General features: G+C 40.2%; 1 protein-coding gene across 6 annotated transcripts in view; it reads left to right on the forward strand.

The window, feature by feature from the left end:
* Positions 1-14,140, forward strand: part of wdfy3 (WD repeat and FYVE domain containing 3) — a 444,121-nt gene that overhangs the window by 270,341 nt on the left and 159,640 nt on the right. For all 6 annotated transcript variants that reach the window (XM_069926060.1, XM_069926059.1, XM_069926063.1 and 3 more), the window contains 2 exons: positions 10,196-10,295; positions 11,174-11,334. In XM_069926060.1, the coding sequence (XP_069782161.1) occupies positions 10,196-10,295; positions 11,174-11,334 (261 nt within the window). The remainder of the gene's footprint in view (positions 1-10,195; positions 10,296-11,173; positions 11,335-14,140) is intronic.

The following is a 14,140-nucleotide window of genomic DNA, read 5'->3' on the forward strand; positions in this document are numbered from 1 at the left end:
AGAAAAAGTGTAGCAGGTTTTTTTTAAGTATAGGTCACATACAAACACCAAATCAGTTCTCCTTTAAAATACTGGAGCTCTGCTCAAACTAGACTTGCTGACACCAAAGGTCTTTGCAAAAGCTTTGGGGAGTGCCCAAGGGACTTCACTAATGGATTGTTATTTTAAAAAGCAAACGATGAAAGAACTCGGAGGGCGCAGGCTGTCTGGACTGCAGCTTGCTGTTCTAAGAGGCTCATGGTTTTTGCAAGCAGAGAGAGAAAAAAAAACAGGCTGTTTCTCTGAGAGAGAGAATTCAGTTCTGCAGTTTTACAGTCAGCAGCAGATGGGTCTCAAACAGAACAAGCTGGCAAGCTTGTGGAAAACCCCTTTTTGCAAACGGGTTGTGAGTTTTTAGTTCAGCCTGGTCAAAACCTTTGTGGTCCATACAAGAGGAGAGGACTGGCTGCCTAATGTTTCACTTGAAATTAGGGAAACCAAAAAGAACTTTGGTGACCTGAAATAAAGAGGTTATCATCTGGAAACCCCTGATGGGGCAGGTTTCTTTGGCAAGACACGGGTGTGGCTGATTAAAAGGGATCAGTTTGTGTCCAGCAACAACAAATCTCTTTCTGAAAACCAACAAGAACCTTCCTGAGTGGTAATCATTTACCTTTCAAGCACCAAAGCCTGGTGAACTTTATAAATTTTAAATTCTATGCACAGTATAAGAATTGCCTGCAATTAACTTGGAGGAATGAGAAGTGAGATTCGACTGTGAATCAAGGAACTTTTCTAAACATATACATATTACGTATACGTATTGCTGCTGGGTTTTGGGGTCCTCTGGGCTCGTAACAGTGGGCAGTGCATGTTGTCTGCATAGACTATAGTAAACCCTTAGGCAAGGTCATTCATGGCAAACTGATCCAGAAGATTAGAAGAAGTTTGAAAACCACTGTTTCAATAGTACCTAATTGATTTGTTATGTGTATAGTTTCATAACTCCAAAAGAAATGAGCCAATGACAAATTTTCTCAAGCAAGATATTTTCAGTAACAATTGGAACTATTGGAGTGATTCTAAACCTTTTTTTTCTCACTCACATACCACCTTAAGTAATCCCTCACTAATCACAGAACAGTTATGGTATAGGGATTGCTTAAAGTGATATGTGAGTGGAAAGAAAAAATTTGAAATCCATTAGTTTAACATTTGTTTTTATAAAAGAATTGGTTAAGTGCGTGGATGAAAAATAAAATTGCTGTAATATGGGGAATCAGAATCAGAATTTATTATCATGAACAAGTCATTGTGTTTTGTGGCAGCATCATAGTCCAAACATTCATATTATAACCATCCTACAACATTACTATTAAATAAAATTATAGTAGTGCACAAAAAGAAAGGCAATGTCTTTGGTTCAGTGATTATTCAGTAATCTGATGGCAGTGGGGAAAACGCTGTCCTTGTGCCACTGAGTGCTCGTCTTTAGGCTCCTGTACCTTTTACCTGATGGTAGCAGAGTGAAGAGGGCATGCCCTGGGTGGTGGGGGTCTTTGAGGATAGAGGCTGCTTTTTTAAGACACGACTTCATGTAGGTGTCCTTGATGGAATGAAGTCTGGTGCCTGTGATGTCACAGGCCAAGTTAACAACCCTCTGGAGTTTTTTCTTGTCCTGAGAGTTGGCTCCTCCATACCAGGCAGTGATGCAACCAGCCAATATGCTCGCCACAGTACACCTATAGAAGTTTACAAGAGTTTTCGGTGACATACCAAATCTTGGAGTTGAATATTGGAAATATTCACGTCATGTTCACTTTCTGCACAATCACTTCATTTGAGGTCCTTGTATGCACAAGTAGATCATTTAACATGATATACATATATATGTGTATCATTGAGTTAATTTCTTTCATTTTTATTGTGCATTAGAGTGAGGCATCAGAACACTTTCAAAATAAAAAATAGGGTAGCACTCTTAATTAGCAAAGAGATTAGATTGATCATGAGAGACAATAAATAATCTATGGAGCAAAATGTTGAATCCATGTGGGGAGGGATTAGGAATTGTTGAGGATTAAAAAAAATCATTGGGAGTTTTCAATAAGCCACCAAATAGCATTATACTGGCACAGGCAAACCAAGAAATATCTGAAAGGGAGTTTTCATGGAGTCTTTAAATTCATTTGGTGAATCAGGTTGGTTGAGGAAGTCTTGAGGAGGACTTCATAGAATGCATCCTTGATAGTGTCCTTCAACTGAATGTTACCGGACCTACAAGGGGTCATCCTATCTTGGATCTGGTCCTGTGATATGAGACAGGTAAAATTAATGATCTTAGGCCTCAATACTCCACTGTGTAATTGGATCCTTGAATTCCTTACCTCCGGACCACAATCAGTGAGCATTGGTAAAGACATCTCCTCTACAACCTCCATCAATACCAGAACACCTCAGGGCTACATTATTAGCCCCTGCTCTATTTGTTTTACACCTACAACTGCCTGACAATAACACCATCTACAAATTTGCTGATGATACCATGGTAGTGGGTGGTATAAAAGGGGGTGATGAGTCAGCATACAGGAGGGATATTGAAAACTTGGTTAAATGGTCTACTAACAACCTCTCACTCAATGTCACCAAATCCAAGGAGCTGATTGTGGACTTCAGGAAGGGAAAACCAGAGATGTACAATCCAGTGATCATTGGGGAATCATAGGTGGAAAGGGTGAACAAATTTAAATTATTGGGAGTCACTATTTCAGAAGACCCAACACATGAATGTCATCGTGATGGAAACACATCATTGCCTCTACTTTCTCAGAAGTTTGCAGAGGTTGAGTGGATGAGTGTGCCCCACCAAATCATTCAGGGTTTTCCACAACCAGACGCCCTGGATGAACAATAAAATCTAGAACCTGCTGAGAGCCAGGTCGCAGGCATTTAAGTCCGGAGATCCAGAAAAGTATAGCAGGAGCAGGTATGACCCGTGGAAAACAATCTCCTGGGCAAAGTGGAGATTCCAGATGAAAATGAAAACAAGAAGGGACACACAACAGGTGTGGCAGGGCCTGAACGCCATAACCTGTTACAAATCCGGTAAATTAGCTTCCAGAGGAACTCAATGCCTTCTACGCTCGATTTGATGACAGTAACAGCAGAGAACCGCCCCCACGTCCCCTGACAAACCCACCCTGTCTGTATCTGAGGATGATGTGTATGCTGCCTTCAGAAGAGTGAATCTGAGGAAAGCATCCAGTCCAGATGGAGTTCCTGGCTGAGTACTAAAGATCTGTGCTGATCCACTTACGGAGGTATTCACAAATATCTTCAATATCTCACTCCAGCAGAGTGTAGTACCCACCTGTTTTAAACTGGCGTCAATCACACCAGTACCCAAGGAGAGTTTAGTTGCACTTGCGTCAACAGTGATGAAGTGTTTGGAAAGGTGGTTGATGAAGCATAACAGCTCCTGTCTGAGCAGCAACATAGATCCATTCCAGTTTGCCTATCGCAGCAACAGATCCACTACGGCAGATGCCATCTCACTGGCCCTACACAAAGCCCTAGAACACATGAACAGCAAAAATGCATACATCAGAATGCTCTTTATTGACTACAGTTCAACATTTAATACTATCATCCCCTCAAAACTGATCAGCAAAGTCCAAGACTTGGGAGTTAACACCCCACTATATAATCATGGATTTCCTCACCTCCAGACCACAATCAGTGAAGATTAGTAGGAATTTCTCCTCCACAATCTCCATCAGTACCAGAGCACCACAAGGCTGTGTTCTTAGCCCCCTGATCTATACTCACTTTCCACCTATGACTGTGTAACTTAATATGACAATAACATCTACAAATTTGCCAGCAATACCATGGTAGTGGGTTATATAAAGGATGGGGATGAGTCTGCATGCAGGTTGGAGATTGAAAACTTGGCTGAATAGTGCACCAACAACAACTTTGCACTCAATATCTCCAAAACTAAGGAGCTAATTGTTGACTTCAGGAAAGGAAAGCCAGAGGTATACAATCCAGAAATCATTGGGGGATCAGAAGTGGAGAGGGTGACCACATTTAGATTATTGGGAGTCACTATTTCGGAGGATCTTTCCTGGACCCAACATACCAATGACATCTGACAAAAGCACAACAGCACCTCTACTTCCTCAGGAGTTTGCGGAGGTTTGGTATGACATCAGAAACTCTAGTAATTTTCTACAGAGGTGTGGTGGAAAGTGTGCTGACTGGCTCCATCACAGTCTGGTATGGGAACACCAATACCCCTGAGCCTAAAGCCCTCCAAAAGGTAGTGGACAGAGCCCAGGACATAACAGGCAAAACCCTCCCCAATATTGAGTACATCTACAGGGAACACTGCCTTCTGAGAGCAGCAGCAATTATCAAAGACCCTCACCACCCAGCATATGCTCTGTTCTCACTGCTGCCATCAGGAAAGAGGAATAGATACCACAAGACTCACATCACCAGGTTCAGGAACAGCTGCTACCCCTTTACATCAGACTCCTCAACATCAAATTCAATCAGGGACTATTTTAAAGACTCTTAATTGTGCACTTTATTGATTTTCTTTACTCCCCCTGTATTGTACAGTGTTTGCATTTGTTATCTGTTTACAGTTGTGTTGATTGTTTACATGTTCATGCTGTGTGCAGTTAAATTTTGCGCTAATAATTAGTGATAATTCTGCTGTGTCCGCAGGAAAAAGTAATCTCAGGGTTTTATGTGATGTCATGTATATACTCTTGACAATAAATCTAAAATCTGAGGTTTGGTATGTCATCATAAACTTTGACAACAAAGTGTACTGACTGGCTGCATCATGGTCTGGTATATGGGCACCAATAGCTGTGATTGGAGAGATCTGCAAAAGGTAGTGGACACTACCCAGTACATTACAGGGAAAATTCGCCCTACAGTGGAGAAAATCTACATGGAGTGCTGCCGTCAGAGAACAGCAGCAAACGTCAAGGATCAGCACAACAGGACATGTTCTATTTTTGGTACTGTTATAAGAAAGAGAATGTTGGCCTTCATTGCTAGAAGGATTGAATTTAAGAATAGGTGAATTCTGCTGCAAGTGTACTGGTGAGGCAGCACCTGGTGTGCTGCATACATCTTACTTGTGGAAAGATATACTGGCTTTGGAAGTGCTGCATTGGAGGTTTATGGGGGAAACAATAGCAGCGCTGATGCGAATCCAGGAGAGCAGTGAGTGGAGATACAGCGCTGCACCACAGGGATGTACAGCCCGGTCCTGATGCAACAGCTCCGTTCAGGCTTTAAACAGTCTGTTAAAGGAGCTGACAATGTTTTTTTTTAATACTGCAACCACAGACGTTTGTGCCCAAGATGGCAGGGCTTGTGCTGGGAAGTTACCATGAGGGGTTGCAGAGTTCGGAGGAGCAGGGCACCAGAACTGAGGAGAACATCGCTAGTTGAAGGAGGAGCATGGGAGACAACCTAACAGGGAAGGTGGTCATGGCAGTAGACCAGTGAGGGGTTTAATGCCTGAAGAATCTACACAAGGTGTTGGCGACACAAAGGCTGTAAGCTGCTGGTGCTGAAGGAAAGAAGCGCTCCTGAAGAACCTCTGGTGCTGAAGGCTCTTGATTGTATCAGAGGTTTGGATCAGGAGCTCAAGTTGCCAATGATTTGAACAGAAGTCTGTGCGACTGCAGAGGCTGTAGGAGCACTGGAGGCAAATCTACCAACACAGGGTGTCTCTGTTGCTTCTCTTTCTCATATTGTTTGGTGCCCCAGGCAATGTTCCTGGTGAACTTTGTTTGCCTTGTGGCAGACAAAAGTTGAAGTATATCATGTGTATTACATTTTTATATATTACTATGTGACAATAAAGGAACCTTGATTCCAGAGATGAGGGGGTTAGCCTATAAGGACAGATTGAGTCACTTGCGACAATACTTGCTGGAGTTCAGAAGAATGGGAGGGGATCTCATAGATTGAGGTGAGACTGATGTTTCCACTAGTAGGTGAGATTAGAATTCGATGACTTGGCCTCAAGATGTGGAGGAGTAGATTTAGGACCGAGTTGAAAAGGAAATACTTTTCCCAGAAAGTAGTGAATCTGTGAAATTCTCTGCTGAAGGAAGCAATGGAGGCTACTTCAATTAATTATAACAATTGGATAGATTTTTATAGAGCGAGAATTAAGGGTCAAGGGGAAAAGTGGAGCTGAGTCCACAGCCAGATCAGCCATTATTGAATGGCATAATAGATTTGATAGACAAGATGGCCAACTCCTTCTATTTCTTCTTAATTTGATATCTGCTTTTCACAATTCTTTCCTACATTCCTGCAGTTTTTTCTTACTCACGCTTAACCAATTCCATTATAACAGAAAAAAGTAAACTGTCTCCATCACCTTCTGAAGTAATTAATTCTAAAACCTATTAATTTATCCAAAAGTACAGGACTGTTAGTTATGTTTGCAATATTTTATTTACAGTACAGTAGAACCCAATTCTGACCATTTAAACTCATGCTGCCAAATTATACCAAAATTAACCTACAACCCTGTGTGTTTTGGAGTGTGGTAGGAAACTGGAGCACTTTGGGAAAACCCATGCAGAGACAGGGAGAACATACATCTCCTTACAGACCCAGATCAATGGCACTCTAATAGCATTGTGATAACGGCTTTGCTAACCATGCCACCCATGAGAATCATGAATTCAATATCTAATATAAAATTTTGTACCACATTTTCATTATATTGGTAGATTTATTGTGAATTTTGCTTCAGAACCAGGATACTTTCTGAAAAGCAGTTTTTAAAAAAATCTTTAATAATTCTAAATAAACCTTTATTTGGGTAGCATGGTTGGCGTCGTGGTTTCGCAAAACCTTTATAGCGCCAACAATCAGGACTGGACAGGGTTTGAATCCCACACTGTCTGTAATGAGTTTGTACATACACCCCATGTCTGTGTGGGTTTTCTAAGGGGGCTCCAGTTTCTTCCCACTTATCAAAACGCACCAGGGGTGTAAGTCAATAGAGTGTAAATTGAGCGGCATGAACTTGTGGGCCTAAATGGCCTGTTACCATGCTATATGTCCAATTTTTTTTTAAATTAATTTAAAATGTAAAATAAATTGATTATAACTGTATAACAATTGTTTAGGTTGCTTCAGTAACCAACCATTAAGGCATATTTGGAATCAATTTCTGATTCCAGAAATACGGACATGGTCTTAAGCTGGTGGAGAAGATAAACAAAAAAAAATAAAGAGTAGATGGAGAAAATGTGAAGCAAAAAGTTAAAATGCTGGAAATGCACACCAGATTAAGTAGAAATAATGGGGAGAGAAACAGGTTAATACATTTTTTGTTCTGATGTTCACATTTTTTGTGCATCTAAAAAGCAATTTTTTGTTTTTGCCAAGCTCTGTGGGGAATTGTGCTTTACCCTTCCATTTAATGTACTTTTGCACAGGGTTATACAGTGGGCACCATATTTTTAATTTTTGGCCACGATTGTGGACATGTTTTATTGAATTTTAAAAATTATGATACACAACTTTGGTCAAGATTGGGGGGAGGGGGAATGAAAGGGAGGAGTGTCATTGCTTATCAGGAAAAATATCACAGCTGTGCTCAGGCAGGACTGACCAGAGGGTTTGTAAAATGAGGCTACATGGGTGGAGCTGAGGAATGGAAAAGGCATGACCACACTCATTGGGTTGTATTATGGACCACCCAATAGTCAACGAGAATTGGGGGAGCAAATTTGTAGAGAGACAGCAGTCAGCTGTAGGAAACATGAAGTTGTGACAGAAGGATATTTTAACTTTCCAGATATTGACTGGGACTCCCATACTGTAAAAGGACTGGATGGCTTGGAGTTTGTCAGATATGCTCAGAAAAGTTTTCTAAATCGATATATCAAAGTACCAACTAGAGAGAGTGCAATTTTGGATCTCCTATAGGGGAACATTTTGGGTCCAGTGATCATAATGCCATTATTTTCAAGTTAATTATGGAGAAGGATAGGTCTGGGCCTTGGGTTGAGATTCTAAATTGAAGAAAGACCAATTTTGAGGAAATCAGAAAGGATCTGGAATACGTGGATTGGGATAAGTTGTTTTCAGGCAAAGATGTGTGAGGTAAAATGGAGGACCTTCAAAGATGAAATTTTGAGAGTACAGAGTTCTATGTTCCTATCAGTATCAAAGGCATAGGGAACCTTGGTTTTCGAGGGATGTTGGGGATCTGGTTCAGAAGAAGAGAAGAGAGGCATAACAGGTATAGGCAACATGGTATTTGAGGAATATTTTTATAAAAATGCAAGAAAAACCTCAAGAAAGAAATCAGGAAGGCTAAAAGAAAACATGACCCTGCTTTGGCAGACAATGTGAGGGATATTAAGAGCAAAAGGATAGTGAGGGACAACATTGGTCCCCTTGAAGGTCAGAGTGGTTGGCTTTGCATGGAGCCAAAAGAGATGGAGGAGATCATAATTTTTTTTTAAATCGATATTCACTCAGGAAACAGACACAGAGTCATGGGAAGTAAGGAAAACAAGCAGTGAGGTCATGGAACCTATACAGATTAAAGAGGAGGAAGTTTTTGCTGCCTTAAAACAAATAAGGGTAGATAAATCCCCAGGGCCTGACGAGATATTCCCTTGAACCTTGAGGGAGGCTAGTGTAGAAATTGCAGGGACTCTGGCAGAAATATTTAAAATGTCCTTAGCCACAGATGTTGTGCCAGATTATTGAAGACTAGCTCACATTGTTCCATTAAAAAAGGCTCCAAAAGTAACACAGGAAATTATAGGCCAGTGAGCCTGACATCAATAGTAGGTAAATTATTGGAAGGTGTTGTAAGAGATCGGATATATGCTTATTTGGCTAGACATGGACTGATTAGGGATCATCAACATGGCTTTGTGCGTGGTAGGTCATGTTTAACCAATTTTATAGAATTTTTCAAGGAGGCTATGAGGAAAGATGACGAAGGAAAGACTGAGGCTGTTGTCTATGTGGACTTTAGTAAGGCCTTTGACAAGATCCTGGATGGGAGGTTAGTCAGGAAGATTCAGACGCTCAGTATTCATGGTGAAGTAATGAAATGGGTTTGATGATGGCTGGATGGGAGAAGCCAGAGAGTAGTGGTGGAAGATTGCTTCTCAGATTGGAGACCTGTGATTAGTGGTGTGCCTTAGGGATCGGTACTGGGACCATTGTTGTTTTCTATCTACATCAATGATCTGGACGATAATGCGATAAATTGGTTCAGCAAGTCTGCAGATGACACTAAGATTGGAGGTGGTGCGGACAGCGAAGAAGTTTTCAAAACTTTGCGAGGGATCTGGACAAGCTGCTAAAATGGGTTGAAAAAATAGCAGATGGAGTTTAATGCAGACAAGTGTGAGGTATTGCATTTTGGAAGGATAAACCAAGAAAGGACATATATGGTAAATGGTAGGGCACAGAGGAGTGTAGTAGATCAGAGGGATCTGGGAATACAGATATATAATTCCCTGAAAGTGGTGTCACAGGTGGATAGGGTTGTATTGAGATCTTTTGGCATATTGGCCTTCATAAATCAAAGTATTGAGTCCAATATTTAGGATGTTATGTTAAAGTTGTATAAGGCATTGGTAAGGCCAAATTTGGAGTATTGTCTGGAGTTTTGGTTACCTAACGACCAGAACGATATCAATAAGAGAAGATTTACTTGGATATTGTACTGAGTTACAGGAAAAGGTTAAGCAGGTTTGGACTTTATTTCCTGGAGCATAGAACAATAAGGGGAGATTTGATAGAGGTATTTAAAATTATGAGGGGAATAGACAGAGTAAATGTAGATAGGCTTTTTTCCCCACTGAGGGTAGATGAAATGCAAACCAGAGGCCATGGGTTAAGAGTGAAAGGGTAGAAGTTTAGGGGGAACATGAGGGGGAACCTCTTCACATAGAGTGGTAGGAGTATGCAACGAGCTTCCAACTGAAGTGGTGAATGTGGGCTCAATTTTAACATTTAAGAAGAATTTGGACAGGTACATGAATGGGAGAGGTATGGAGGGTTATGGACTGGTCACCGGTCAGTGGGATGAGGCAAAAAAAAAGTTTGGTGAGGTGGCATGTTTCTGTGCTGTAATTGTTCTATGGTTCTATCATGCTGATTAATTTCTCTGGTCTTTTTTGTCTTCAAGGCATCACCTGAAAGGTCAACACGAGCTCAGCAAAAAGAATTTCAAACTTGTATCTTGGACAGTGTAATGGATCATTTGTTGGCAGCAGATGTTTTGTTAGGTAGGTTAAGTATTGTTCCATCTGGCAAGAATCGGATAGAGGGAGATTTTCTAAATTATGTGAATTCTAACAAAACGTTGCACAGTGAAAGTGGAAAAGATGCATTATTTCTGTTTTGGGTGATTTTATGTGATTCTTTCACATGATAAATAGAGTTGCAAGTGGTATATTTGTTTCCAAATTGCATCTTGGTAATTTATAGCTTCCGCCTTTGAATCAATAGTTTCAAATTCTCTGATATAAGAGGGAAGTGCAAATGGTGAGGAGCTGAAGGAGAGGAGACAGAGGGTGGGGAAAGAGAGAGAGTCGGGGATGGCGGGAGTGGTTAGCAGAGATTTGAGAAGTTGATGAGGAGGAGACCACATCACAGATAGGGAGACCATTTCATTGAGCACCTTTATTGCTTTGTCTGCTTCAAAAGCAGGGACCTCCCATTAGCCAACCACTTTAACATCACACAACATTCTCACAATGACTTGTGTATCCATGGCTTGTGCACTGAGGCCACCCATAATTTTGAAGAACAACACCTTAAATTCCATCTGGGCACTCTCCAACCAGAAGGCACTGACATCAACTTTTCAATTTCCATTAAACCCCTCTGAGTCACTCTGTTTCCCTCTTCCTCTGTCTCCTTTCTTCCAGCTCCCAATCACTTTCACTTTCCTCTCCACTATTACTTCTCAGCCTTTTTCTCTTCTAAACTCCTATTTGTATCATCCTGTGACCTCTTACCTGTTGGCTTGTGGTCCTACCTCTTCTCCTCCCATCAACCTCCTTCCCCACCCCCATCTTTTTATTCAGGGGCCTGCATTAATATTTGTGATTATTATCATTCTTATTACAACTAACATTGATATTTTTCATAACTGTTTCAGGTGAAGATTCAACATTGCCTATTGCGAGTGGAGGAAGTTACAGTGTATTAGTGAACAACGTATTTTACTTAACACAACGACTTGTGGATAAACTTTGGCAGGGCATCTTCAGCAAGGAGTCCAAGCTTGTTGTTGACTTCATTATTAAGTTAATAGGACAAGTAAGTGGATGTTATCCATTAACCTAAAACAAAATTAATCTGATTTTTTTTTTGTATGTGATGATTTAGTTAATAAAATTTAAATGTGGAAATAAAAAAGGAAAATAACAAATGTTGGAAATGCTCAGCGATGGTACAGCTTCTGGGATCAGATAATACCAGATAATTTGCTTACAAAATAATGAAATAAAGTCTGCTGCCATTAATCGGTGTATACATGACAAAATGCTGGCCTTTCAACACAAAGATTCAATGAGAAATGAAAACTGAAGATTGATTTCTGGTGCTCTGCTGTTGGCCTTGTAAGAAATAGAGCTTGCTGGTGGTATCTTAATGTGTTTAGAAATATTGCTGTTTTTGCCATAAATATATATTAAACAGAGCAAAAAATTAAGGCTGTTTAACATCAGAGAATGTTGCTGGAGTTTAATTATATTTAAGAACCTAAGAAACAGGAGCAGGTGTAGGCCATCAAGCCTGCTTTACCATTCAATGTGACCATAGCTGATCTGATGATTGGCTCATCTCCACCTACCTGCCTTTTCTCCTATATCCCTCAATTCCCTTACTATATAGAAATTTGTCCAACCTTGTCTTAAATATTTTTACTGACATCACCTCCACTGCTTCAATGGGCAGTGAATTCCACAGATTAACCACCCTTTAGGAAAAGCAGTTCCTCCTCATCTCTATCCTAAACTTACTACCCTGAATCTTGTAGCTCTGTTCCCTAGTTCTGGTCTTCCCTACCAATGGAAACAACTTACCTATCTCAGTCTTATCTGTGCCTTTCATAATGTTATGTCTGTAAAAGAGCCCCTCTCATTCTTCTAAATTTCAGTAAGTACAGTCTCAGATGATTCAATCTCTCCTCATAGGCCAACCCCTTCATCCCCGGAATCAACCTGGTGAACCTCCTTTGTACTGCCTCCAAAGCCAGTACATCCTTCCTCAAGTAAGGAGGCCAGAACTGCACACAATACTTCAGATGTGGTCTCACCAGTTCCTTGTACAGTTGCAGCATAACCTCTCATTCATCACCTTAATTCAATCCCTCTGGCATGAAGGTCAACATTCCATTTGCCTTCTTGATAACCTGCTGCACCTGAAAACCAGCATTTTGCAATTCATGTGCAAGTACTCTCAAGACCTCTGCACATTAGCATGCTGCAATCGTTTGCCATTTAAATAATATTCTGATTTTCCATTCTTCCTTCCAAAGTGGATAACCTCACATTTGCTAATATTGTATGCCATCTGCCAGACTTGTGCCTACTCACTTAACCTATTTCTCTGCAGACTCTCTATATCCTTTGCACAATTTGTTTTTCCACTCAATTTATTGCATCAGCTAACTTAGATACACTACACTCTGTCCCCTTTTCCAGATTGTTAATGTTTACTGTGAACAGTTGCAGGCCCAACACCAACTCAGCAGCACCCTGCTCACCACCGATTGCCAACCAGAAAAACATCCCAACTTTCTGCTTTCTATTGATTAACCAATCCTCTATCCATGCTAATACATCACCCCTAATTCCATGCATTCTTGTCTTATTGATGTCTTTTATGTGACACCTTATCAAACACCTGGAAACCCAGGTAAACAGCATCCATTGCTACCCTCTAGCTACCACACTCATTATATCCTCAAAAGAACTCCAGTAGATTTGTGAAACAGGACCTGCCTTTGCTTAAACCATGCTGCATCTGCTTGATGGATCCATGTCACTCCAGATGCCTCACTATTTCTTCTTTAATGATAGCATCAAGCTTTTTCCCATTTACAAATGTTTAATTATCTAGCCTATAGTTCCCTGCCTTTCACCTGCATTCTTTTTTTGAATAGCAGCGTGAAATTCGCCATCTTCCAATCCACCAGGAACTGTCCAGAGAATTTTGGGAAATTATCATCAAAGCCTCAACTATGACTTCTAAGTAGTTTTCCTCTTTCCAAACCTAATACCAATTTTTTTTTTTAATGTGATTCTGTGTATGTTATTATTAGACTTTTTATTCAAAATTTAAGTTTTTTGATTTTAGCATATGAAATTGATTTGTTGTGGAAAATCTCTGCTAAACTTTGCTTGGTGTGTCATTGATTACTAATCAACAGATATAGCAGTGTTTGTGTTTTAGTGCACTCATCAACAGAAATCTATTGGTTGCAGAAATAATATCATGCTTTGAAATGCCATGACTTGCAGTGCTTCAACAAATCATATTCAATAAGTAACATAATTCAGAACAAGCCTATTTTCCAGTAATATTTAAGCAGCGACATAAGGGAGTAAGTGCTTACTTGAAAGAGTGCATTAATCAACTCAAGCAATAATGCCTCTGATATGAGTGTCAAAACAGCTATTTTAGATGTTTGTCCATTCAAATTATTTTCATTGATTAAGGAAATTGTTTGTCCTATCCTTACCAGTTTCCGGATGATCTGTTAAAGTTATTGTCTCACACTTCAAGCAGTTTGCAAAGTTAATGATGCAGAACAAAATTTCTTGGAGCTCATAGCAAGATGCTCATCATCTAAAGTAGGTTACTCGTTTGGAAAAAGATTTTCAGGTCAACTTTAAATGTTTATTTCCAATAGAACGATCACACTTAAAATCTCACCATCCTACAAGAGAAAGAAAGTTGTCATATATGCTCCTAAAGCAAAAAAAAGCTATAAGTGTGAAATTAAAGCAGAAATGCTGAAAGACACGCAGATCACACCTGTGCAGAGAAAGAGATAACATTTCATATTAATGACTTTCCATTTGAACTGTTAACAATGAACCTTCTCTCTCCGTGGATG

This window comes from Narcine bancroftii, chromosome 3, assembly GCF_036971445.1.
Source record: "Narcine bancroftii isolate sNarBan1 chromosome 3, sNarBan1.hap1, whole genome shotgun sequence".
In the NCBI taxonomy this organism is placed as follows: domain Eukaryota; kingdom Metazoa; phylum Chordata; class Chondrichthyes; order Torpediniformes; family Narcinidae; genus Narcine; species Narcine bancroftii.